Source organism: Annulohypoxylon maeteangense, assembly GCF_022496945.1.
Source record: "Annulohypoxylon maeteangense strain CBS 123835 unplaced genomic scaffold GGS22scaffold_4, whole genome shotgun sequence".
Classification (NCBI taxonomy): Eukaryota; Fungi; Ascomycota; class Sordariomycetes; order Xylariales; family Hypoxylaceae; genus Annulohypoxylon; species Annulohypoxylon maeteangense.
In genome coordinates, this window is record NW_025953251.1 from 1,620,505 (window position 1) to 1,647,355 (window position 26,851).

Sequence of the window (26,851 nt, forward strand, 5' to 3'; positions counted from 1 at the left end):
ATGACGATCTCGGTTTTAACGAGATGAATATTCGTCAATTAAATTAAGTCGTGTCCAGTCGTCACCTTTTTTTCCGACTAACAAGAACAGAAATGACAAGCGTCAATGACGAAGCTTGGACCTATTCGTGAAAGCAATAAAAAAAGGTAAGGGCGAAAACAGGGTATCGGTCGGTAGAAAGATGGTGAATAAAAAAAAGAGCGTCGTCGCAAATAAACGAAGAATGTCGAAAATCCTGGTGTAGTGTACCTAAGGATTACTGATGACGAGGGAAGTTGCGCAGGAAAGGGAGATTAAACCTGACGACGAAGTTCTTTGCAGCACAGGCGCGCGCAGATACTCCTATCAATTTTATCTCGTCGCGGAGAGAGGTATTAATTGAGTGGAGATATGTGTTCCCTGTACCGAAATGCAGAGAAATACAAAAAGGAATATCCGTCCTCGATAGAAGCGTCAAGGAGAGGGAAAAAGAAACACAACCGTCAGAAGGGGATTCTTCCTAGGTTGTCGTTGTTGATCTTGGATCAAAAAGGTGGTGCAAGAGGGAGAAAAATTTAGATGGGAAATTTTTTTTGGGAAAGGGAAAATAATGGCTTGCTTGGGTTTGCGACTGGGTGCTGCCCTCTCTCGTTCTCACACCACTTGGACCACAATCGCACGCACTGACTTCACTAATAATTATTAACTAGGTACCTACCGTGCTAGCTGACGGGTACAATTGACATCCACTAACCCCTGTAGATTGGTTGACGGAACTGCTAGGGAAGTACATATCCTGGTGAGGCTGTTCCACTTTTTAAAAATCGTCTGGGTCCAAGCATGTACCGCTGCATATAAAACACATTGTCTTGGTACTTCCTTCCCCTCGACTCACTCTTCTAGATGGCCTTACGCAAGTGGGTCTTCCTTTTTTTAACTGCTCCCCGTGGATCTTTCCTTTTAATGTGTGTAAACTCAGCAAAACGCCATTTCCACATCTGAAAGGTTGTACTGAAGTAGGTACATGTACCTACCTATCAGCCTATCTCGTCTCCGTTGTGAACATCAAAGTTCCAACATTAAATTTATGAACTGATATTTTATCTATTACTCCTTAGGGGCCCTTGGAATTAAACATTATCGTCGTCGCGACAACTCATTGTTAAATACCTATATATATGGATGTGTTAGTTTCCAAAACCATACCTTATTTGCGCCTGCCGCCTTAAAATGATTATGTCGTTGTTCTATGATATTTCCTGGTTTCGTTTCCGTTCTAGGTACATCGATATCTGGCAGCACAGAGATTAATAAAATTTCTCTTGTTTGTGGCCGATTGATTCCGTCACCAAAAGCATATGGGGACATTAAGAATGTGGGCATCTTGCCCTCCTCGCTCCCACACCAATCCGTGGAAAGCCCTTGACGTCTTTACCTAAGTGGTTAGTAAACCTCCCCGCGTTCTAGATTGTCGCTTGTAAAGTATTACCTTGTCTCCTAAATCCGAACAAGACCTAAGTGTTTGGGAAGTGTTGGTGAAGTCGATTTACATGGCCTTCTGTTTGTCTATCTTCTTGGATACTTGGCATACGAAACTCCCGAGACTTTTATCTTTTCGTAATTTCTGAGAATAATAATTGCCTAGATAATTCTAACATAATATGATACGGTAATTCATAAGACCATATCTCACTCCTTGGGTGTATGTGGCTATGAATAATGGATCCAAAGCACCATGCAACAGTAACTCCTAGCTCCGTCGATTTTCACTAACAAATAGCAATATATTGCCTGTCCCATATCTTCGTTCTCGCCCACTCCCACACATTGCACCGGCTGTTAACCTCTAAACTCTGGTGGTTTTATATGTTGTTTACGAATACACCTTTGCTATTTCATAAAATGATGCATATTATTATAAACTTCTTTCATAAAAGTAACACGTCTAACTATCAGTCGATCATTGTTGCTAAATCTAACTTTGCTGCCTACAATGCCTTCCCAAAACTCCCGTTATAGCCCGACTTTGATTCCCGCATTCATCTGATGATACGCTAGTGATCCTTGTGCTCTGCGCCCGTTGCAGTACGGAACAATAGGATTCATCGTATCTAAAAATTTTGAACTTGGCCGAGCCTGAAAGGGCACGTAACTTTTCCACAACTGGCAAGCCGAGAAGTATAATTATATTATTGCAAAAAATAACACACTTAATGCCACAAGTATTCCACATGTTCACTATCATTGCGATAACCCCATTTCAGGCAGGTATTCTGTGTACTAGGTATAAATTATTCTATGTAGATGGACTTAAATGCGGCACTAATATCACATGCTATCGATAATACACGCAAATCAGAACAAGGAAGGGTCCAATTAGGGCGATATCTCCAAATGGAAGCCCTAGAGCCTGTACAAGAGCCAACGTCACTTCTTCAAGACACAAGTCTCATCTAGTCTAGTCGCACATTCCGCCCGTTGTCGCGTCCTCTGCACTCCGTGGTTTCCCTCATCTCGGGTCAATGCTAAAGTAAGTAAGTACACGCAGTTATCCATTTCAACTAGGTAGATTTCGGGTAAACGGATTAATTCCCTCAGATTCAATAAAGGCCTCTAAAAAGATATGCACGTAGTAATAGGCGATTTAGTTTTGAGTTAAGCATAGTTATCCGACATATGTTTAACTCAAAACGTGGGATTAGCTTAAAAAAAGTTGTAGTGGTGGCAAAACTCTCTTCTTCTTCTTTGCTCAAAGATTCGAATGTTAAACAATACCTAAGCACAACCCAACTCTTCGCCCCTTTTCCCTATTTGCCTCTTTGCCCACGAACTATCCGTCTCACGATGCTGTTGGATAACATTACATCCAATGTATGTAACGCAGTATGCACCATGTATGCGTGGACAAGGATCCAGACATGGACATGTCAGATGCGCAACTACACACAACGATGAAGTTTGACTCATAGCGAAATTCCACTTCGATGACGCAGATTCGACATAGGCTTGGCCTGTTGATTCGGTCTTTTCGGGAGCGAACGAACGGGCGGGATGTATGCATGGAAGTCTATAGAGATGGAAATAGAAAGGCGCATGGCGTGACTATGAACTGTCGATAGCGACTCCGACAAGTGTGCGTAACAAGCTAGAATCATTCTAGAATTCGATTAGACATCGACCGGAGCCGGCCATGTACGTCTATACAGACCTACATACATAGTGCATACATACATGTATGTAAATTATAGTGTTCTGTTCTTATTTCTCTACATGTACTGGATTTGGAGAAGAGGAACATCGTCATAAGACCTATTAATACGCCCAGTTACACGATACCGGGTGTGGCTAGTCTTAAAATGTCTTGCTAAAAAACGAAGCCCAACGGTTGCCGGTGCTTAGGATCTACCCCAGTGAGATTGGCGGGACCAGAGCCACGGCGAGACCCCGTTTGCAGCCCTAACCGGCCAAGCGGCACAGGGCTAACCTTCGCCTACCATCATTGGTACGATATCTCAGCAGTGGAGGTGTCTAGGTACAATTTGAATATTTGGTGCCCGTTCAATTTAGGTACGATAGGTACATATTGTACCTAGGTACCTAGCGAATGCTTACGGGATAATAATTAATACTCTCAAACGAAATACGAAGAGCTGAGTGATAGCCTCAAAACCCCTACCGTATCCATTTCAATATCATTGTACGGATATTAAGAAATGCATATTCGTGTGTAATCGTCAAAAGAAGCAACAATACCCGTGTTACTTGAATTCGCTTTTGCCCATATGTACGTTGTGAATGTAACTTTTTTGCGAATCCTCCGAATCAATGTACGGGGGACCTAATTCCTCATGCTCCATGTCAATGTCATCAATAGCATACACTACCCATTCATAAACAAATTCACCAGTGTCATAATGCCCTACAATTGAGTCGTCATCCCTCCGAGGTTGCTACACAGCTATGTCTCCGCAGGTTCGATCCCGTCACTGGGCACCACCACATCATCCTCCCCTTCCTCATCGCTAGCCTCAACGTAGCCAACTCCGTCGTCTTCCGCGACGGGCTTCAACTCCTGCTCGATGGACCCTGCTGCTACCGACAAACCGCGCTCCGCGTGCATTTGTTTAATTTTAGTAGACGTCATTTCATAGACGAATTGGCCTAGATGCTCAACGCCTTCCATCGTTGCTTCACCGGGTACGGCGGTTCCGTCTTCCTCTCCTTGGATGCGCTCTGAGGGCCACATCTCACCGGTTGCTAGAGTAAGTTTGTCTGGTCGTTTAAGTAAGAGCTCGAAAGCGGGGCGCAGCTCGTAGCACGCCTCGAATACTTCTCTTCGCCCAAGGATGTACAAGCCAAGCCGGGCACGAGAAAGTGCCACTGTCAAACGTCGAATGTCTCGGAGATAACCGACCCGCGATGTGCGCGTGAGCGAGAGAATGATATCTATCTAGAGTTAGAATTTGATTATCACCAAATGGCGAAATAGGTACTACTCACAATCATTTTGTTCACCTTGATATTTATCGACAGTGGTCACTATCTTAGGCAAACCGAATATGGCGTTCTTCGCACATCGGTGGCCGAGCACATCTTTTATAAGTGCTCGCTGGCCAGCATAGGTAGCAAGAATGCTGATCTTTGACGCAGGATACCCTAAAAGTCTCATATACTGGTATATGGCAACGGCATATTCCGCCTCACCTAGGTTCTGGATGAAATGTGGCGTCGGTTCCACTTCTCCGCGGCCCTTATAATCAGGAACATTGATGAACTGGTAATCATACTTGAACCCAGCGTTGGCAGTCTGGAATTCTTTCATGCTCTCGACATGAGGGAGGTTACCAAGGTTAGGATATCTCCACTGGTATAATGCGGCGATAGATGGACGGGCACGGCCTTGCTGGTCGAGTGTGATGACTGGTACTCGTAAGCGGATGAATCGGAAGAAAAGCGATTGCTCGAGGTTGGCATAGTGTCTAAAAGCAAGGCTCTGGATAACAGGTGAATTCTGGTAATGATCGCCGCAAAGAACAACTCTTTGAAGCGCCATCTGTCCACCCTCTGGTTTTTGCATAGCTAAAGGAATGAAGCTCTCAACCTCGGTAATCTGGGCCGCCTCTTCCATAACAACGTTGTCGTAATGGAAGCCGAGGGAAGCAATCTCAGTACGATGCATTGCAGCATGTGTTGCCGTCATGGCGATGATCCGTGCTTCGTTAATTAGAAGGTAATTGGCTTTATCTCGGTCTCTTCGTAGGATTTCGAATGGCAGGACATCTTCTAGCTCAGAGAAGATTTTCGATACGTGATGATAGCAGCCATTTGCTATATCAATGACAGCTTCTCGGTCGCCCTCTGGGGGGAACAGGGGCTGGGGAGCATCAGAGAAATAGTTGTGGAATGGGAAAGCTTCAATGATGAGGGCGGGCGAAGAGTCGTCTACTCTTGCTACCTCTTGGAACTTGGCCCAGGCTGGTTGAATGTAGACAGAATTGAAATATCCTGCCGTCTCAGCAGAGTTCCCGTGAGCACCGGGAGCGCCCATGCTGGTCGCTAAGCGGTTGACTTCTTTTAGATAGCGATCTCTGATCTCAAAGAAAGACTCAACTCGCCCATGTTTACTGAAACTACCATCAGTGTCGAGATCTTCCTCGCCATGGCCGAGACGGAGAAGATGTCGTTCGTCAATGTCCAGGGCGACAATTTTCGCAAAGAGCTGGTTCAAGGCCTGGTTGGAGTGGGCAATAAGTAATGTGCGCTGTTCGGGGAAGTTGTGATAGATATTGTTGATGATTTGAGTCGCAACATCCGTCTTACCAGTACCAGGTGGGCCAACAATAACAGTAAGCCCAGGTTGGGTTCCTGATATTATAGCATCGATTTGAGCAGGTGTGAAACGAACGCTGTTTAATTTCGGGGCATCAACGGGATATGGTCCAGTGTTAGGTGGCTTGTATGTCGAAGCCTTATATGTCTCGACTTCGGCAATCAACGAGGGTTCTGCATCTCTTCTTCGCTTTTTGGAAGGCTTGGCTGTTTTCTGTTCTGGTGGTCTATCCACCGACTCTAGCATGTAGGGAGGACCAAAGCTCTCGGTCACATCGTCTCCTGGCTCAATAGTCTTATCAGGTAGACCTGTAACGAGATGCTGCCAATCCAAGAAAGTGTCCCTGAAATCGAGCTTTGCGATCCGGTTTGCCAGGTGTTTATACGTGGCGCCGGCAGGGTCACCGTAGCCGAGAAAGGTCTCATATAGCCATGACGCGAGGGGAACTTCGGAAAGACATAGGCTACGAATAGACTCTAGAACCGGCTTGAAGTTGTTCTCTCTACCACTTCGCCGAACAATTAGATTAATCCGCTCATATACGTCTGGCTTGCCGTTCGAAACTCGGTCCATATCCTCCTTGTAAGTCTTCGGGTCCAATTTGAGCTGTACTTTTCTTGTCGGAGATCGGTTCTGGCCGCCGAAGTAAGCAGTAGGGTCTCTGATAGATTTTCCTTTATCATCCACGATCTGGGAAATCTCTGCGCTCCTCACGGAAATTAGTCCGAGCTTTTCCGCCTCAGAAATGGTGTTGGCGCCCCCGTTCGAGATACTTTTCGAAAGGGAAGCATCCACTGCAACAAGAAACACGACATCGTCTGGACGCAAAGAATCCCATTCTCTACGAATATTATCGGTAAGTCGACGCACGTCGAGCGAAACCTCAGCATTTACTGCAGACGGCTTATCATCACCAACAAGAGCAGGCACAACTTCTAATATGGACGGACGAGATATCGGTAGCGCCATTCTTGAAAAGCCGGCAAACGTTGTGTCCCCCGGACGTTTTGATTCCGGCCTTAGTCGTCTCAGCGCATCACTGATATCTTTTCTGATACCATAAAAAGACTCGCATCGGTAAAGAACGAGAGCTCTCCAAAGGAAGTCTCCAACCGACAGATGTTGGAGTTTCAACTTAGGAAGAGCAAGGGGCGTTGACCCATCGTAATTATCTGTCCTTAGTAGGCCTTGATCGAAAAGACTGGCCTCAGTCGGAAGAATGCTTGTATCTCGGACAACGTCTTGGAACGTTTTGCGCTTCTCGTAGGTTGCCAAAAGAACCTCGGTTAAAAATGGTCGATCGATGAGAACACCAACCGAGTCTGGATATTCTGTCCTGAACTCAAGCAAAGTCGCAAGCCTCTTGACCTCCTCGTCTGTTAGAGCTTCTAAGAGATTCTCGAGCTCGTCTCTTTTACCTATAGACCCATAATTGGATAAAGCCAACACTGTCAGCTTATCTTTGAAGTGGCGTAAAGCTACGCGTTGGAGTTTTGCGAGCTCGGCACAATGTAAATCATACGCTTCCGTACGACTGTGTTGGACTCCCGTGTAGTCATCGATGGTAAAATAGAAGTAGTGGCTTAGTATAGCGTATTGATCGCGAAGTAAACCATTGTCTTCATCATTAAACATCGGGGAGAGTCGTAGAGCAGGCAAGATGTGTAGATCCTGGAATAAGGTATTCGTGTATCGCCTCGTCGGGCTTTGGCTCAGCAAGTCGGAGATGAACTCCACAAACCGTTCGCAGTAAAGCACATGCTCTTCCTTCCTCTTCTCACTATAGAGTAACTTGAGAAAGTCTAAGGTCATAGTGTAAAGCCAGGCTCTCTCGAACCTTAATCGAGCTTTGGTCGAATCATCTGCCGAGTCATATCTCTTGCCTGCCGCCCTCCAGGCCTTTTTGGGCGATGGGTTTTGTGCTAGTCTGCTTTCACGTTTCGACTCGGTGAGGTTATGCCAGATACCGATGGAAACTAACGAAGCGCACTTGTTACGTACGCTCGACCAATCCAAGCTCTGGAAAGCATAAATAATAAAACATAGAAGGTTCGTCCGTACAGCCATGGATAGTGTGTGGTCGAGACACATAGAAAGAACGCGAGTGAAGAAGCTCTCGAACTCGGCAGGTCGGTCTTCGAATATACTCCATGTCTCAAGCTTTTCTCTTGCCTTGACGTTGGTGATAAGAGCTATCAAGAGCACGTGGAAATTGGACGAGTCTTCGGAATACCCAGGCCATAGATAACTCTCAAGTGTCTGCAGTCCCTCAAGAACAAGTAATGACTTGTAGGGGAAGCCATTCTTTTCGAGGACATCCCAGATGTCGCGCTTCAATACATCGTTCTTGACCTTAACCCTCGTGGTTCGCTTGGTGGGTTTCAGCCAATGTTGTCTCGCAAGCTGGGCAAACTCGCTCTCGCCTTCCAGATCGGCAATTGTCGGTCGTGGTTCCGCATCGCGTGACTTGGACTTTGCGTCACTTTTCTTAAGTCTCTTTGCGGTCGGCATAGCTCATAGATTACCTAGGTAACTTGGCGAGGTGCCGAGCAGTATTATGCCTAGCTTATGAGCTTTTTCGGTGCAATCATGAAGCACTTTTTAGATAGACGTCGTATATAGTTGTAAATAGCTTGATTGAAGGAATGGTGGGTTCCACGCTGTGGCGCAAAGGCTTTCCGAAATCCTCAGCCTTGTCGCGTTGGTGTTGTTGATTCGATATGTAATTGGTACGTATCTTTCGTCCAACCCAACTTTATTTTTTTTTATTCAATCAGGTTAGCCCCCTGTCTGTTCTTGCATGCATGCAAGGTAAACTTAATCCCTGCATTCTCCACAAAAGATTAGCGGTGAATCACGGCAAAACTTGGGCTTCCCGTTGCTTAGAGGTCATTGCTTCTCATTGAAGCTCAGCCTTCTAAATGTTCCTCTTTAATCTTCAATGCACTTGAGCTCAACTGCTATTCTTTGTATTGCCACAATAAAGAATAGCTAATCCAAAACACACCTTTGAGAATGGTCATCTCTTGGGCATGAACAATCAAAATTTCTTCAGTCACTCATTTATTATCTAATCAATCCGCCTGCTTCAGACCGCGATCGATAATTACAGAGGAATCTTCAAGAATTATCCTCGTTAATATTCGCCATGCCTTCTGCAAAGAATCCGGATTTCGAAGTTCCCCAGGTAGACGCCTTCGCAGCGCTGCTGAAGGATACCCTAAGCCATGCGCAATCTATTAAAACGAGCAGATCAATCGAGCCTCCTCTGACACAAGTTGATTTTGTCAGCCAACTTGCACAAGTTCCCGCCATATTCCCATCGGAGAAGGAGAAGGAGAAGGCTCGCCAGAATGCCGCAATAGAAATAGCTACACGAAATACGTTTAGCAGCTTAGTTGTTAGTTGTGAAATCCCGATCCTTCTAGCAATTAATAGCTGACCTCCTAGGCTGGAACTTCAATCGATTCACCCGAGTTCGTCCAAGTCTGGAACCTCTTCGACTTCTTGTCGGTCTTGTCCGATAACGATCAATGTGACCCTGCCCTCCTTTTCTGGCTCGTGGAAGAACTTCTCGACAGCCAGACGACAGAAAAATGTCGCCAGATCTTCGATTACCTCGAATCACGACGAGAGCAAATAATAATACACAACCTTATTGCGAAGAAGCTGGTCATCCTACGATTCTGCAATGATCTTCTACGTCGCCTGTCTCGCGCTGAGGATACAGCTTTCTGTGGTCGGGTTTTTATCTTCATGTTCCAGTGCTTCCCTCTGGGAGATAGGAGCTCGGTCAACCTGCGCGGTGAATACCACGTTGAGAATGTCACCACATTTGAAGACATACCTACCCAGTCAATCGATCAGGCAGATGGTATGGTTATAGATACAGAATCCGATTCCGTTAAGGATGGGAAGGGGGAAAACAAGTCTACAACCAAAGCTGTTTCGTTCGATTCCAAAAACAAGCCAGCAGCCGAGAAGCCTCTCGATACAGATGCGCTTTATCCCGTTTTCTGGTCACTTCAGCAATACTTCAGCCAACCTACGGCATTATTCGATTCGATAGAGTTGGGCAAGTTCAAGGCTGGATTAGAAGCAACTATGTCTGCATTCGAGACAGTTGAGAAGCTCCAGAGGAGCACGAAAGGCTCCGACGACAACAAGTTGATACCTCAGAAAAGAAAGCAATCGGATGGGGATGATGATCTTCGCAGCAGCACCAACAACCCAAAATACCTTACAAGTAGAGAGCTCTTTGAACTAGAGGTATGCTCCCAGCTTTCCACCAGCATCCTAGTCATATCTAACCATCCTTTTTAGATAAGCGACCTATACTTCAGACGTCACATTCTCATCCAAGCTTTTATCATACTAGACTTCCTCCTGTCGCTTACTCCCCGAGCCAGGACGAAGCTAGCCAATATCAAGACCCAGAACAGATCCGTGGTATACGGTGACCAAACGCTGGGTACCGACGATGTAAGTTATAATAAGAACACTTTTGCCGTAGCATCACTGACCACGCCTAGATGAACTGGGCAACGCAAATGAAGATCCGAATCCAAAATTACATCCAGGCCGAGAATGATGGGTTTTTCTTCTTCCGCGTCCTTGAAAGCGTCATCTCGAGAGATAAGGGTTGGGTGCGTTGGAAGGTTGAGGCTTGTCCACCAATCAAGAGAGATCCAGTTTCTCCTAACGACTTCGTCGAGGCAAAAGCCAGCGCTAGACGTATGGCGACAAACAAAAGATTGCGAGCTGTGCCCATGGGTTCGCTGTCATTAGAGTTCTTGAAGGAAGAGGAGGATGAAAAAGGGATGGAGAAGTTAAAGGATCCGGAGAGATGGAAGCTTCCAGACCTGAGCGAGTTCAAAGACAAGATTGCTGGAGACGATCTCGATCTCGATTTTGCAAAGAACGACAAGGAAAGATCTGAGATCCTCGAAGCCAAAGCCAGTAAGACGTGGAGAGCCCTCAGAATCGCCCGAAGATCGAAACTTGCCGTCTTCGACAAGATTGACGATTGGCAAAAAATCGACGTCATTTTCCAAGAGCAGCCGAAGGCTACAGATGAAGTTGAGGGGGCACAGGCGAACGGTCACTTTCCTGAAGACAGACGACCGATCATCATAACAGGTCCAAACAAAGTTGGCAAATCGACACTAGTCTCCATGCTCTTAGAGAAGCACGAGAGTGTATTTGGGAAAGTCATCAAACACACCACGCGAAGTCCGAAGGAAGGAGAGGTCGAGGGCCAGGATTACTACTTCGTCGATTCCGAAGCGTTCTACACCATATTGAGCGGCCAGTATTTCCTTGAGTTCACGGACCAAACCGGTATCGGCTACGGGACGAACCTAACGGTGGTCGAGGCTATACAAAAATCTGGGAAGATTCCCGTGATCCAGCTTAATCGTGGCGTAAGTCTAATTATACCTACCTAACACACCCCCTAATCTAGAAATAGCTTACTAACTTTCTCTCCCAGGCTACCGAAACGATCAAAGATAACAGCTACGATGCACGGATCATCTTCATCGCACCCCCAAGCATCGAAGAACTCGAAGCCCGACTCAGAAAGACGGAAGATCTTACAGAGGAAGATATACAAACGGAGCTGAAAGCCGCACAGGAAGACCTGGAGCAGGTGAAATCTGAAGGCTTCTGCGATGCCGTTATCACGAATGGGGAGGTGGAGGAGGCGTATAAAGCCCTCGAGGAGTTCTTGTACGGCGCCCCTATTGAAACGAATGGTGTCAATGGTGATGGGGCTGAGGGGGATATAGTGATGGAGGGTAGTGAGGCGGCCCCGGAGGTGATTACTGTGGAGTAAGCACGCAATCCCGATCGAATTGCAGGAAGTACATCGCACAGATCGGCAGGCGTGGACGATACTTCAATTCAGGAGTCATTAGTACACGGTCAGATCTAAGTCTCATCAGATCAAAGAGACAGAATCGCAGCCTTAACCCTGGGTCACCATGGGGTTTTCAATGTACCATCACGATAATCGGGCTGGAAGGCATGAAGTGCAATAGTTGCTCGGGTTCGGATCCATAGGAGTGGAGTGTCGTTATTTCGCAGTTGAGATACCCATCATATAATGAATGCCTCTGCTACATCAGCCTTGCGATTTTATCTTGTTTACAAAACTGTGAGGGTTGTTACGTTGCGAAATGCTTAGATCATTGTCAGGATCACCTTCTAACCCAACGAAGGATTTTACGACTTTCAATCACACAAATCCGAAGCAATCCGGAGATAAGGAATGCCTTGAAGACCCCTTTACGGGCCATTTCAATTGTATCTATCTACAAATGATATATACCTCGCCCACCTATGTAGGGTATATATATCAGCATCTAGCCTCTATCCGAGTAAGTCCCAATCCCCAGCCCTCAAGCCGGAATCCGCACTCTAACCCCGGTACTAGGTATCCATCCACCCATTCCATCCTTCTTTTCAGGATTTCCAGCCCACGCCTAGCTATATACGCAGGCCGATCTTGCATTCTCTATGTAGGTACCTACTCTTAGATACCGACCTTTCTAGATAAACGGCACGCTAAACTGTGCATCCGTTTTAGTGATAAAAAGTAATAAAAAAAAATAAAACGCCATCGCTATGCAATGCCAACCAGCCCGACCCAGACAAAGAAAACCCGCAACCGCCCCTTTTTTTCTCCTTCTTCTCTTGTATATGTTCGAAATATGTCGAAGTATGTTGGAATACGTGATGTGCAGGTAATGTATATATCACCACCTCGCCCCTAAACAAGGACCAGCGTAGCGACCAAAAAAGCAACCAGCGCCCCAGCACCCATCCCCAGCCCGCCGGTCCTACCCGCCGCAGCCGTAGTCACAGTCGTCGAAGTCATAGCCTTAGTCGAGCGACCGACGGCCGAGATACCATTCAGATTATCAGCGGTGGTGATAGCAGGGCCCTCGTTGAAGAAGTCGACAAGGACGAAAGTGGGGGCTTTGGTCCACTCGCTGTTGCAGTTCTGCGCGTGGAGGCCGAGGTTGCCGGTCGTGGAGGTAGACGGGCTGTTGGTTGTGGCGATGGAGTCGACGTCTGGGATCTCGATGGATGCCGCGAGGAGCTGGTACGCGAAGTGGTTCATCAGCGGCATCATGCCGGCGGTTATGGCGGCGCTGGCGGAGCTCTGCGTCGATGGCCGGTCGAGCGTGCAGTTGAAGCCCGAGAGGGACGTCACGTCATACGCTGTCTCGAAGATGTGGTCGAATTCCGACAGCAGGTACGGGTATGTCGTGCTGGTCGTGATCGAGGCGATGAAAGTCACAAGTCGCTTGTTTGAGGTGATCATCTCTTGTAGCGTTGGCCACGTGCTACCTGAGTGTTCGTACCCGTATGTGCTAATGCCCGAGGCGCTGAAGACAGTTCCGAATTGGTCTGCGGTCTTGCTGTCGGAGTTGACGAGAAGCAGTGTTACTACCTCGTTCGGGTTGGAGTCCATCCAGGATTTGATGGATGTTAACCAGCTCTGGAGCGTACCGGCATCGAGCAGGTTGCAGGATGTGTGACATAGTTGGATAACACCGCTCTTGTCGTGGACTTGGGCCTGGAGTAACCGGATCCCTGCATCTAAAGCGACGGTTGCGTTGTAGTACTGATTTCCAGCTACTGAGTTACTTGTGGACGCATCTCGCAGAAACGCAGAATCGTGAGCACCCATGTGAGTTACATTGCTATATGAGCGGCTGCATAGGCTAGGGGAGTTATTGCAGGCCGTCGTCGAAGTCGAAGATGAAGCCGAGGCTGAGGCTGTCGAACTAGAGCTTGCTACAGCAAAGGAAGAACTGGTCGAGGATGAAGATCCAAAGCCACTACCTTGTTGTGGGAGAGCATGAGCCGTTGCTGTCAGGGCAGCAACGGTAGTGAAGAATGTACATAACGAAGGAATCATATTGTCTGTTTAACTGTTGCTAGGAAATGAAGAAAACAGGTCTAACAGTCTATCGATAGAACGAATGAGAATATAACGAAAGCGAAAATAAGAGATATAAAACTACAGCAAAAAGGAGATGGTGGGTGTAGTACGATTAAGTACGAATACCTACATGTTTCGAGGTTGGCCAGGAGGTTAACAAAGCCCCAACCATCGTACAAAAACGCACAATACGACGAAGAGGACATGGGAATCAAGAACGAATCCCTGTAGCGTTTAACGGCAAGCATAAGAAGAGGCTCTAGGCCGGCTCTTGAGTGGTTCCCCTGGACGTCGTATTTTATGTAATTTGTGGGGTTGCATGGTGATCCCCGGCGTATGGTGGGTTGGTGAAAGACTGCGCCCCGACGGGACGTGAGAAGACGTCGTCACCCTCTTTGAAGCTTGCTAGACTTGCCCAACTTGAAACGACCCAGACCCGCCCACGACGCTTGAATTCGCGGCGCCGTGACAGTCGACCAGTTTTGGATTTAGTCTTGGTCCCGGCATTGCGGACCCGATCAACACACTCTTTAACATCTTCCGTTACCAATAAATCCATCCGGATTCAAGATGCGAGGTCTCGAGCATTGCGGAATTGTGTATTTGCATTTTTCAAAATTGTTCATCGAATAATAATTGATAATAAAAATGGAAACAGAAAAGATGGAACTTTAGAAAAAAGGGGAGGTTGTTAACTTGTTTAATTGTGGCTGGTTCGTACAATTATGCGATTAAATTATTGTGTTACTCCGCTACCTGCATACACGATTGTACTATGTAGCACACGCCACAGCACTAGCCCGGCCAACCCTCCACTTGAATAACGTAGATCCCTGTCCTATTTTTAACACTTAAATCTCTATTGGAATTTTAGAACCTTCCTCGATTTTCAGGGTCCAATCATCTGTGATCAGCCGCGCAAGCGTTAGCGAACGCCTTCAGCGCCTCTTAGGGTTGCCACGCATCTAAAAGGCAAAGTACATAAACTGTTGGTTATTATCGCACGTTTTTACACGTTGTTCGGCGTTAAGAATCTATCTCTTATTTTCCAGAATATGGGCGGCCTCTCTGATGGACAAGACTACCTATATGAGCGATAAATCCGGTTGATATTTTTATATCCTATTGCGTTTTCGGGATATTCCATGGATACGGGGTATACGGGGTAGATCTTGAGCATAAAATTGTGAAAGGCTGTGAGGAGCTAGGAAATCTTGATATATACGTAGATCTTCGACCGTTCTATTTAGTCGATACATCGCTAAGAGAATTGTCGAGACGCTATTCAGTTTCCAGTTTAAACGTCCGGACTCGCGAGGGCTGTCAGGTTGTCAAGTTCATGCCTACGCTTCCGAGTTCCGATACAATAGGCTAACCTAAGTAGTTTCTACCTATAAACTCAGAAGTTAGGGGTTGTTGGAAACAATATGTTCTCAACTGTATCCCAAACAAATTGTCGAACAAGACACAGTGGTATCTAATATATCAGATACAGAGATAGTTTAAAAGCACATCCCTTACAGGATTTAATCATGAATTTAATCATGAACATGTTATCCTGCCAGGTCAATCCTTTGGCTTTTTCAGCTCATACCAAACATATTTAGTGTGGGAGAACAGTGTGATACGCTAAACCAAGGGGGCAGAGCTTTACATGATCAAGCTCCGGAACCCCTATTCCCAAAAGTTTAAAGTTAGCCATCTGTGGTATGAATAATCATTTCCCTCCGAACAACATGATCATATAATTAAACATAACAGAGAGGAGGGATTCACCGTTGTCCAGATACATTTTATTATACCAAGTTAGTAATCCGGCTAGAGGACCTATTATCAGCCACAACGCCCCCGGAACATAACCTCCCTAGTGAACACTATGCTATGCCTTAGTCATGAGAGAAGCGCCTCCTCGACGCCAGGATCAACCTTGGCACAATTACTCCGGATCATCCGCGTACGACTCCAGCGCAGCCTCCTCTTCCATCGCCTTGAGATGTTTCTGACCCTCCTCCGTCGTAGCATCTATTATCTGTTCCTCAACACTCAAGATACCCGCCTATATAATTGTCAGTATATCTTGAAATATAGTCATAAACAATAGATTGATAGGGGGTCTTACCTCGCTTAGAAGGCCCACTACTTCCTCGGCGTCCTCGACACTCATCTTACCCAAGACTTCGTTGACCTTATCCAAGCTTCCAAATTCCAATGCCCTTTGCATATCCGGGTCAAACCCTTTAAAGATCTCGCGGCCTCTCTTTTCACCTGCGTCCTCGCTGTTCTCGGGCGGGATCTTGATCTTGATCTCGGTACCTGGTTCGACAGCATGTAGTTGGATCTGCTCCACTCCGCCAGCTGCACCTTCGGTTTCTCGTTGGGCATTGATCTCAGCTGCTCGGTTCTTGATCCTGTAGTAGGTATCCTGAACGTCCTTGTAGAAGACGTCTTGTGCCTGGTGACCTTTGGTGGTAATGCGCTTGAAGAAGAGCGCAACACCATCCTTACCCAAAGCGCGGCAATATTGTAGTAGTAGAGCTTGGTGAACACACTGTCGTGCGAAATCGTCCTTTCCTTGGAGTTGAGCGTCGAACGCCATAACTAGTAGGCCGTCGGTTTCCTTCTCGGTCAAAATTTGCGGGTGTAATCCAATAAAAGAGTTACTTTCCCGGTAGTCGGACGCCTTAATGTTAGCGAACTTTCGAGCATCCGGTGAAGCCTCCATGTCCGCATCATCGTCGTCGTCTGCTGCGGTTGAAGGTTTCGACTCGTCCGGCTTGGTTAAGGAAAAGTTGGGGTTGAGAAGCTCTACCTCTTCCTTCTTTGCTCCGGACGTGGACGGCGTGGACTTGGCGACGAAAGAACTATCGAAACCTGTATGGATGCCCTCACTTGTGATCTTGCGGCCTTCCTCCTTTTCTAGTTCCGCCAACTTGGTCAACAATTGTTGCTGTAAGTCTTGGACTTTCTTCAGATGTACACCAATCTCTTCCACCATGGCATTGTAACGGTTCTCTGGTTTCTTCTCATCCAACTCTTTATTCACCTGATCTAACAAGGTCGCCATCATCTTGGTATATGACGGTGGTTGTTCTTCCTGAGCGTGAACGCCTTCGGGTCGGGGAGGAGGCATGTCATCTTGTGGATTCCCCACAGACTCCATGACAGCTTGGAAGGCAACTTCACCAGGGTTTCGGGTCTCAGCCTCGGCAGCGTGAGCTTTGAGGGCATTCAGGAGACCGGATATTCTTTTTATCAAGCCATCGTTGATTTGACGTTCGTATTTGTATGTCTCGATCTGAAGCTTGCGTTGTTGTCGCTCTAGGTGGATCTGGTTCTGCTTCGCGCGAATGAAGGAGCGCTTATCGACATTGGGATGAACCTCGATGTCGGAGTCGTCGCTAAGCTCCAGAGCATCCTTGGGATGTGTTAGTTTCATCAGAAGTTTCTTCCAATTGGTTTTAGATGATGCTCGATCTTACTTACCCACTTGCTATAGTCGACGGGCATCTTGAACGTCCTAATCGTGAATGAATAGGTCTTTGGTTAAGCAGTTGAGAAGATGCAAGGAGCTGTAGGTAGCCTTCAGTGTTTTGTAAAGGTGGGATGTCTGCCCCGCCATTGGAGATTGGAAATTGCGGGGTTTATCGTTATCGAGAAGCTTCTTGCACAGTCTCCGATAGGTGGGTCCGGACCCGATACCTAGTATCCGGGGCGGTTGCAATGGGCATAGGGGTTTACATAAGCATTTCACCTCTATAATTGGAATCAATTGAGACATTTTAGATTATCATCTTCACGATGTTCACACTAAAGATACCGTGTACTTTCAATTGGACTCCTACATAGATGTCGAGGCACAAGTTCTATCACATATCTATCTTACACCACACTTGTCACAAATGACAGGTCTTTCTCAGAGTATCTCTATAGCATTACTATCGCTACATGGTTGTATGTAACTAACTCATCTAGTAATATTCTAATAACGTGAATTCATGAAGATATCAATGTCTTCACTACATAGCATTCTCATCACACAAAGACGAGGTCCAATGGATTCTAAGTTCGGTTCCGGACGAACTTCTCCAGATCGAAGCTTCCTTCATCAAGGTTGCTTCTATCCATCGTCGATACGAAAATACGCCCATCCTTGATCACATTTCCTTCCTCGGTAGCAATGTCGCAGAATTCCATACGATACGCATTAGTCTCATAGTTGCAGAGACTACCAACGTCCTCGATACGCTCGCACTTCCAGTACTTTCCCTTGACCACATTGCCTTCTTTGGGGACTAGAGCTGGGTATATACTCCACATCATGACTATAGTATCTCGAGTCAGTAAATACAGTGTCAAAGGGACATTTAAGGAGTTAGAAATGAAGAAAATGAGAGAAGAGTTGAAGTATACTTGCCTTCCCACCCCGTGATAGAGCCAGGCATTAAAACCGGCTTACGGCCAGATTTATCCCCTTCTCTTTTCACTACGCCGGATAGAACACCCGGATGCTGAAGCGAGCCATAGAAAAAGAAGTAGAAGGGTTTGAACGTCAACTGAGGGTTTCGGAAGATGGCTGGGTGATCCAGCATCGCCTTAACAGCCTCTGCTAGCACGTCAAGAGTGTCGCCGGTCTGTTCGGTGTAGAGGCCCCGGAGACGCAGAATCTCCCTGTTGCGCTTAACACCAACCTCGCTGTCGGGATCTGGTTTACCGTATTTGAGAAACATAGTAACGTCTACGAAGCCTCGAGATTTAGATTTGGCTCAATGTGTATTAATTTTTGGAGGAAATACTCTTTATGATGTACTTGGTCATAAGTAAGGCGATATGATGAATGTGTTTCTTACTACACGTAAAGCAACTAAATAAAAGTTATAGCCGGGATGTTTAGGGTACTTATATGAAGCTTTAGGAAAATCGGTATCGTACCTACCTAAGGAAGGTAGAACCACAAACATAATTCCATTCAATCTACCTATAAAGGAAACTTCATTGTGTTTGTTAAGAGGCTTAAATTTCCAAACACTACCTGCATTCTTGGCTTTGTTTGGGTACTTGCCTGACATGTTGTGTTCTGAAGGATGGAAATTTCCTGTAACTGCTGGAAGAAGTGAGCCTGAAGTTGTATTCGGTCCCTCCTTCAAGGTAGCACACAAGAAAAGCGTATAATAATGCTATACGGTGTTGCCTCGAGGGCGACTGTGGTAGAGTTGTGGGCGGTTCGGACAAACATACTAAAGATGACAATCATAATGGAAATCGAGGACTGTAAGCGCTGGCCAAACCTACTGCACGAATATATTCGGATTTCAAGGCATTCCTAATCAGACCCATGAAAGGTATGCATATGGGCAAATGCTCATGTTGAAATTCGCTATCAACAGCTATGCCCCATATATGGCGGATATGATCACCATATACCTGGGTTAAATAAAAATAACCCCCCAGTTGTTGAAACCCAGCAAAGAAGACGAGACGACGCAAGCTATCCTTTTTGATTCAGTTCGCCTTTGTACACATGTTAAAATGCTCCCCTACCAGATGATATATCCCATCTCTATAAAACGCCGAACCTTTGCGTAAAGTTGAGTAACGTCAAAGCTTGTTGGTGTGATGCTGATGTTTCCTATTTAATGACTAACATTTACTGTCCTCTGGAAGAAGGTCAGGTAGTTTATTTGGTGGGCTCGTAGGTCTGCTTAGGGAAGGGGTATCTGTTTGACGGAAAGGAGTCCATCATTAGTAACATTCTTATTAAGAGCCAGGAATGTATGGTAGCAAGAAAGAACTTACGAAGGTCCCAATTCCTGGATGCTCAACCGCGCGAGCCACTGTCCCAAATCGACGCTCTCCTCAAGGGACTTGCCCTGGACAAGACCAGCCACGAAGCCACCAGCGAAGGCATCACCGGCACCATTCGTGTCGTTGATCTTGGAGGCATCGATAGCATGTACGGGGTACTGCTTGACCTCGTCCTGGCCTTGGACAGCAACGACAGTGGGGAGAGTGCCTTGTGTGATAACAGCTACTCTGGGCTTCTTGGTGTTGGCCTTAGGAAGGTTGGCGAGGGCCTTAGCGATGCCGGGAACGTCGGTCTCGGCGACAGATAGCGAGTGCGACTTGGCGTAGGCGGCGGCCTCGGACTCGTTGCAGATGACGTAGTCCCAGTACTTGGAGGAAGCGTCAAGGGGGTCCTTGAAGAATTCGGCGATGAAAGGCGCGCTGACATTGACAACGAAGGTCTTGTTGTTGGCAGCGGCTTCCTCACCTAGGGCTTGGATAGCGGGTGGGCAGACTAGGTTAGTTTGTCAGCAAAGTTCCCAAGCAGCCATGTCAAAGAAAAGGGGGTAGAGGGGGGGGATATATACCAGTAAAGTGGTAACCACCGATGTAGTAGAACTGGGCATTCTTGACGAGTTCCCAGATCTTAGGGCTCTTAAGATGGTCGAGATCGTAGTGGTTGGCGGCAGCCAAATCGGTGCACAAGCTTCGGTTGTGCCCCGTGATAACCACACCACACCTTCCCGTGGGTTCCTTGGGATCAACACGGTACTCGACTCTTAGACCAACCTGCTTGACGGCATCCCGCAGGATATCAGCGTACTTGTCGTTGCCGACACCACCGAAGTAGACGACGCTGTTAGGAGGGAGGATATATTGGGCACCACGGGCGGTGTTCTGAGCGGCGCCACCAGCAATTAGCTTGGCGTCGAAGTTCTCGAGCAGATCGTCGTAAATCGGGATGTGCTCTGGAGACGCTAGAATCGCATCGTTATCCTTGAGATTGTACTTCTTGAGAAGGTCTGCAGTGCCTACAGCCTGGATATCTGTGAACCCATTGTGTATTAGAAGCAATTCGGTATGTATACAACTGTATAATTTCAAAAATAGTAGAAAAGTCCAAATATTATAAACCCAAGCTATAGTTTGAGTCTATAGCCTTTTGAACTCTCTGCCGGAGCTTCGGGTAAGACGCCCCTCGTTCTACATTTTGAGGCGGGGCTTTTCATTTTCTTCTTTTCTCTGCCGAAGCTCACTCAATTGAATTTGATTCATAGAAAAATCCTAGGCTAACGTACCGAGAAGAGGGTTCTCCAAGCACACGAGCGCGAATTCCTTGTTGGCGGCCATGGTTGAATACAAACGTCGTCGTCTTACAGCGGTTGCGGGAGGGGAAAAATGCGGCGTAGGTGTTGGAAAAGAACCCTTACTTTGGCGGGGTGAGATTTTATAAGAGAGCGCATAGGTGCTACAGGGGCCACAGAGGGTGTTGGTGGGGTTATAGTAGGACCGCAACGCTTTTGAGATTGTCCGAGGGATCAACCCGGAGGGTAAGGATGTGGAGAACGGCATATCGGCGTATTAATATCTAATTTGGAAACTTCAAATAAATTCCGATGATTCCTGCCAATTATTTGGTCATATAGGTATTTTATATAATAGGCAGTGATAGTAGCGCTTGCTCGGTTGGGATGCGATGTCCAGTTTTAAGTTACTATGCGTGTAACTGGAAGCTTCCTTAATACAGGTTCGCCCTAGAATCCGGAGCGCGGAGCCGAGCTATCGTATGATATCATGTCCCTAGAAATACATACATAGGGTATGGTTCCATTCGCCGCAGGTGATCTCGTTACGCTAGAATCGACCATAGTGCAATTAATTCATCTGTGGGATAATTTCCACTTATTCTTCGTTCGGACATGTATGTATCTATTTAGGTGGTAGTATACACACATACCGAGTATCAGGCGAACTCGATCGGATTCCTCCCGATGACATAGAACTACGGTTTATCAGACTGTAGCTCTCCTTAATCAACTTCACGGGATCCATGCTTGTCAATCAAAAGGATACGCATAAATGCTTTCATGCCGGGTACTACCATTGAGCCTATCTCATTATCATAGCTCACCAGTACCTAGAGAGATGCAAAGCGCAATCAAGTAAAACTCCAACCGCCTTGATGAACCATGACCTGGATAACCCATTTTACTCCTTCGTCTTCTGGGTACCACGTAGCAGACCCGTTCTTCTCGCCGCAATAAGACCCGCCTTTTGACCTTGTGCTGCGTATCGGGAGATTGTGGAGGCTTTACCGATATGTTGATGGTTACCCTGGGAGTAAATGTCAGCGTTTCCCTATTCTTATATATCTTGTCAGGATCAATGCTACTTACACCACCGTGAGGATGGTCGACGGGGTTCATGGCAACACCACGAGTCTTGGGCCAGCTGTTGCGCTTGACGGCGAACTTATGCTTAGCACGCGAAGCCTTTAGGAGAGGCTTGTCAGTTCGGCCACCACCAGCAACAATACCGATCATTCCTCGGGAGCTGCTGCTGATAACCTTCTTGGCACCGGAAGGTAGCTTGATACGGGTCTTGCCCTCATCGGGGTTGTGGCCGACAACTGTGATGTAGTTGCCGGAGGTTCGGCCAAGAGTTCCTCGGTCACCAACCTTCTCCTCTACGTTGGAGATGACGGTACCTTCGGGCATCGAGGCGAGGGGGAGGACGTTGCCGACGGTGAGGGCGGCGTTCTTGCCGGCGTAGATGAATTGGCCGGTGTACATACCCTCATTGGCGATGAAGGTTTCGGTGATCTGCTTGAACTTGTAGGGAGATCGGAAGACGACACGGGCGAGAGGAGCACCACGACCCGGGTCGTGGATGATCTCCTTGATCACACCTCGTACGTATCCATGGCGCTCAGCATAATCTAACGAACGGAACTTGGCGGGAGCCTTTCGCAGACGGGTGATGGCGGCTAGAAGAAATTGAATGTAAGTTTAAATAGTTCGTGGGAGGAAAAGTAAGTTGCTCGTAGTCGACTGTTGTAATCGATGCGAATTGTAAGATTGAGAGGCGTTGCCGGCGAAAACTTACTGAAGATACCACCGTCACCCTTTCTCTGGTTACGAATCTGTTCGCATTGATTAGTAGATATTCCAAATAAGTTGATTGAAGTATATTAGAAGTATGGACATACCACGCGACCCATTGTGCTGGTCTATTGTGCGTAATTCGCGATGTTGAAAGAGAATGGATGTTTAGAGTAAATTGGGTGATTGAAGAATTTGGAAAATGCGCCCGAAATTAGAGACCCGACAATTTTCCTTCAATGTAGAAAGTTTGTGTGGGTTGCGCCTCAACCCGTTGACCCTAATCGCTTGGAGTACGTATCTTTTGTGGCTGCCGCTAGTTTCTTTCCCAGCTGCAAGCCCTGCCAAGCTCCGGGTTCCAATATTTCTGCTTACTTAATGAATGGGCAATGTATCTCGGAGGTACCTGTGTACATTTCACTAATGTGCGTGCCAAGACGATTGGTTTGCCCCACCTGTCCCACATATGTGCAGTTCCATAATTTGATTGATTAGACGCGCGACCCTTTCTGAAGTTCGCGCTTTTTTTCTAAACCTTGCAACTTTCATCCTTTCGCAGCCGTCGTTAGCTCCACTCCTCGAGCTGTCCATTATCTATTGAAGTTGTCAAGCTCAGCCCTTTTCTAACGGTTTTCAACTTTCAATCTCAAAGACGTCTGATATCTCGCCCGGGATCAATTAGGCTGTCTTAACTGCTAATCCCTCAAAGCTTACTCTACCCATACCGTCGCATTTGCAATTAAATTGCAACCTTAGTTTTCTCTCCATTGCTATTATTCCTTCACGTTATTGGTTGCAGAACTCACGACGAACCCTCACGAAGAGACCATGGCGAAGTCAAACAACTCTAAGCCGAACACGCCTAAGCAAAGCACTCCCAAGCAGCACGCAACCGATTTCGAGAAAATTATCCATGCTGGTAAGTGAATTCATACTGGGTTTCATAGAGAAACTACTCTATCATCACAACTCATCTACAAATGGGAAACATGACAAGCTAATGTTTTGACTAGGCCGTGAGCGCAAGGCCAATGAGGATCTTGCTGCACGTATCTTTAAGCGAGATAGCAGTCGCCGAGCCAGTGCGCCCAGTGGAGGTTCATTGGCAAGTCGCGTAGGAGTCAAAAAGGTATGATATAATCTACTCAAATCGTTGTTTATAGATGGATGTTCAATGTTGAAAGCTAACTTGTCATTCTGCGCAGCGCCAGTCTTTGACCTCCCATATCCCTGCTGGCAACGTCAATAACGAATGGACGCACGATCTTCACAATGCGCGCGGTAGAGGCGCCAGGGTTCAGAAAGACCCGAATTCACTAGCGTCCAGAATTCGTGCACCTGGTACACCAATCTCTCGAACTCAGACAACACCGCGTCGTACACCTAAACGCACCGCTTTGCTTCGCAATGCTCTTGAGCGTGCTACCTCTTCTCCCACAGCTGATCAACAGATCAATTGGCAACGAACACCAACTGGCCCGTCAAGACAGGGCATGAAGATTAAAGGTTCTGCGGGACCTTTCGTAGTGATGGCTCAGAACTTTGCGCCGGGAACCACTGCTGCCGACATTGAGAACGTTATGACCCCCGTTGGCGGCCTGATCAGCAATTGCCGGATCCTCAAAACTCACCCCTTGATTATAGCTGAGATTACGTTCGAGAGCAAGGAAGGAGCGCTTCAAGTCATTCAACAGTTCAACAACCAGACTGTTAGTATCACCCCTAAGACTCTGATACTCGATGAACTAACAAAGCAACAGGCTGATGGAAAAACATTGCATGTGTACATGAAGCCCGGCGACTCCTTCACGCCTACGCATACACCTCCAACCGGTCCTCGAGCCCAACGCGATCAACGTGACCACGAGACTCGACAGGGAGGCAATGTAGTAGTTGATGGACGAATGGGTTTTAACGATCTTATGGATACAGATGACCAAGACGCTTCGTATTCAAACGGAGGTCTTTACAGTGATAAGATGGTGCCCAAGGCTACCGGTGGCAATGATGGTCGTCGAGGCAGAGGATTCCGCACCGGTAGGTAGAATCGCCGGGCACCTGACAAATCGACGGATTATGTAAAACCAAGCAACAAGGATTTCGTCAATGACTACGGTGCGGGTTATGGTGGGGCTTACCTGGCTGGTTACGGTGACAGCTACAGCAATGTCTACGGCGGCGGCAGTGGCTATGGCTATGGCTATGGCTATGTTGACTCTCATAGTGGTTCTTATGGTAATTATTATGGTAATTATAATGGTAATGGTTATGATAACGGTTATCAGAATGACTACCACTATGATTACCATAATGACTATTATCATCAGTATCGCAATTATCGATACTGCCCGTTCAATCCGACTGGATGGGTAGATCACATCTGCCAGCATTGTCAATCGTGGTAGACGGATTCATGGATGCGATTGCCCCTTGTCGGAAACCAGATCACAGGTATACCACTTTTCCGCAATCGTCTCTGTTATAGGGGGGGGATCTATATTGGGTTGTGACACTGAGGTACTAGGTGTCGCGCAACATGCAAAACAGAGACAGATAATGACGAAAGTTCCTACTTGCAATTGTACTAATAGAAAAGAAGAGAAGAGGAGAGGAGAGAAAGGCAACCTGCTTTTTTGAATGTCGGATGGATGGATGGGTGGGTAGATGGAAAGTCGATCTCGAAGAGGGGAGAGAGATAGACTTTTCCTACTACTACTACGATGGGTGACCTCGACCGGAGGTGGTAATGGGGATGAGGAGTCAGTGGAAGGCATGGGGGCCTCGTCAGAGATACTAGGCTTGCCTATGTACATGTAGATGTGTGCTTTAGGTAGCTTAGCTGATGGTTGTGTATGTAGAGAATTGTGCATTGGCTTTGTTTTATGATGGGGTTTGGCTTGTTCTGCGTGAAATGTGTGTGTGCTTGAAGGTGAAGATGAGTGAGATGTGTATGCCATTATGAAACTATCAATCTGGACCCTCTTTGTATCTCGCGATCCAAATTTAGAGCTTCCACTTAACGGCAGTGTTTCTCCTTCCTTTTCCACTTCCCCTTCCTCCCACTTTGTAGTCTAATTGCCGGGCAAGAGCTCCCCTTTCTTCCAGGGACTCGGTGATGATGGTTCTTTCTATAGGAAATACCTACATAAGATTAATATCGTGATTGATCCCCAGAGGATTGAACGTGGGACGAAGTGAAAAAAAGAAATCGTCACAAGTCCTGTCCCTAGGTAAATTCTTCTGTTCGTCTTTTCTCATCACTCTTTATATTCAAGAACGAGAACACTTCCAAGATTATACATAATAGGACGAGACATGAAAGTATACGAACCTGCCATTTCACCGTCTAACTGGTATGACATAATAAACATCTCCCGTCTCACCTCTCCCATCCCCTTAACTTCACTCACCCACCCTCCACCCACAATCCCCACCCCCCTTTAACCACCCAGACACCCCTAAGTGCGCATTCACACATATCACATCCCATCAATCACAAAGCGCACATTCATTCAAGCACACAGAAGTGTCTCTGTTGAAGCAAGCATCCACAGCCCCTCCCACGACGGGGTCTGCGATGCATGTATTTACAAGCCTAGGTACACTAGACCATCTCCTCCGTAGAAAAAAAAAGCAGAAAAACCGCCGACGCTGCCGCTAGCAACCCGTCCTTAGTCCCCAGGCAAAGTCTCGTGCAATTCCATTCCTTCCACCCCCTACCTACTTACCTCTCCTAGCTCGTCATCTATTCGTGACCTCCGATGCGATGGTTGTGAACGACGCCCTTGTTTTGGGGAAGTGCTAGGACACAGTCGAGATGGGGAGTCCGCATTCATCGTCCCTAGAATCGTACGCGTAAAACGTCGTCGCAAATGAACTCCGTGGTGGCTATTCATCCGCGCCCTGAGACCGTCTCGCGTAATTTAGGGGACAAGCGTATCCCCTACCTAACATGCATCGTCACCGTGGGCATGCTCTGTTGTAGACGACCCAGCCCTGTCCTGCCTACCCTACCCTTCAACCTATGTAAACGTAGAGGCTTCGTTGAACTGCTCCCTGCCAATGCTATGTGCGTCCCCGAAGTAATCAATTCCCGCTTGTGCGGTACTTGGAGCAGTGAAGGGAAAAAAGAGGAAGAAAATAAAACTTTTTGGGCAATCTAGAGTTGCACCCTATGTTCTGTGGGTATCATACATGCCTATCTGG

The 26,851-nt window shown here is 46.9% G+C and overlaps 8 protein-coding genes across 8 annotated transcripts; 2 read left to right on the forward strand and 6 right to left on the reverse strand.

Moving 5' to 3' along the window:
* Positions 1-3,705: 3,705 nt before the first annotated feature.
* On the reverse strand, positions 3,706-8,520 carry GGS22DRAFT_157412 (P-loop containing nucleoside triphosphate hydrolase protein). Its single transcript, XM_047960498.1, has 2 exons — positions 4,480-8,520; positions 3,706-4,425 (listed from the first exon to the last, which is right to left on the reverse strand). Exons 1-2 carry the CDS (start codon positions 8,318-8,320, stop codon positions 3,938-3,940), a joined length of 4,329 nt encoding a protein of 1,442 aa, XP_047821368.1. The 5' UTR covers positions 8,321-8,520; the 3' UTR covers positions 3,706-3,937.
* A 412-nt stretch (positions 8,521-8,932) lies between these two features.
* Positions 8,933-11,936, forward strand: GGS22DRAFT_157413 (THO complex subunit 1 transcription elongation factor-domain-containing protein). The gene is made up of 5 exons (XM_047960499.1): positions 8,933-9,209; positions 9,260-10,078; positions 10,133-10,291; positions 10,342-11,232; positions 11,301-11,936. The coding sequence occupies exons 1-5, from the start codon at positions 8,958-8,960 to the stop codon at positions 11,643-11,645; spliced, it is 2,466 nt and encodes an 821-aa protein (XP_047821369.1). The 5' UTR covers positions 8,933-8,957; the 3' UTR covers positions 11,646-11,936.
* On the reverse strand, positions 11,882-14,454 carry GGS22DRAFT_157414 (PLC-like phosphodiesterase). The gene has a single exon (XM_047960500.1). The coding sequence runs from the start codon at positions 13,737-13,739 to the stop codon at positions 12,582-12,584; it is 1,158 nt and encodes a 385-aa protein (XP_047821370.1). The 5' UTR covers positions 13,740-14,454; the 3' UTR covers positions 11,882-12,581.
* A 1,131-nt stretch (positions 14,455-15,585) lies between these two features.
* On the reverse strand, positions 15,586-17,560 carry GGS22DRAFT_110913 (uncharacterized protein). The gene is made up of 3 exons (XM_047957944.1): positions 17,247-17,560; positions 15,883-17,178; positions 15,586-15,819 (listed from the first exon to the last, which is right to left on the reverse strand). The coding sequence occupies exons 1-3, from the start codon at positions 17,268-17,270 to the stop codon at positions 15,700-15,702; spliced, it is 1,440 nt and encodes a 479-aa protein (XP_047821371.1). The 5' UTR covers positions 17,271-17,560; the 3' UTR covers positions 15,586-15,699.
* An 8-nt stretch (positions 17,561-17,568) lies between these two features.
* On the reverse strand, positions 17,569-18,496 carry GGS22DRAFT_157418 (uncharacterized protein). The gene has a single exon (XM_047960501.1). It carries the CDS (start codon positions 18,081-18,083, stop codon positions 17,823-17,825), a length of 261 nt encoding a protein of 86 aa, XP_047821372.1. The 5' UTR covers positions 18,084-18,496; the 3' UTR covers positions 17,569-17,822.
* Positions 18,497-19,026: 530 nt separating this feature from the next.
* GGS22DRAFT_157419 (Ribokinase-like protein) lies at positions 19,027-21,328 on the reverse strand. The gene is made up of 4 exons (XM_047960502.1): positions 20,843-21,328; positions 20,132-20,590; positions 19,557-20,058; positions 19,027-19,477 (listed from the first exon to the last, which is right to left on the reverse strand). Exons 1-4 carry the CDS (start codon positions 21,114-21,116, stop codon positions 19,438-19,440), a joined length of 1,275 nt encoding a protein of 424 aa, XP_047821373.1. The 5' UTR covers positions 21,117-21,328; the 3' UTR covers positions 19,027-19,437.
* Positions 21,321-22,886, reverse strand: GGS22DRAFT_157420 (60S ribosomal protein L2). The gene is made up of 4 exons (XM_047960503.1): positions 22,753-22,886; positions 22,650-22,686; positions 21,941-22,530; positions 21,321-21,878 (listed from the first exon to the last, which is right to left on the reverse strand). The coding sequence occupies exons 1-4, from the start codon at positions 22,762-22,764 to the stop codon at positions 21,753-21,755; spliced, it is 765 nt and encodes a 254-aa protein (XP_047821374.1). The 5' UTR covers positions 22,765-22,886; the 3' UTR covers positions 21,321-21,752.
* A 298-nt stretch (positions 22,887-23,184) lies between these two features.
* On the forward strand, positions 23,185-24,873 carry GGS22DRAFT_110962 (uncharacterized protein). The gene is made up of 4 exons (XM_047957945.1): positions 23,185-23,564; positions 23,659-23,774; positions 23,851-24,354; positions 24,406-24,873. The coding sequence occupies exons 1-4, from the start codon at positions 23,474-23,476 to the stop codon at positions 24,688-24,690; spliced, it is 996 nt and encodes a 331-aa protein (XP_047821375.1). The 5' UTR covers positions 23,185-23,473; the 3' UTR covers positions 24,691-24,873.
* The last annotated feature ends 1,978 nt before the right edge of the window (positions 24,874-26,851 follow it).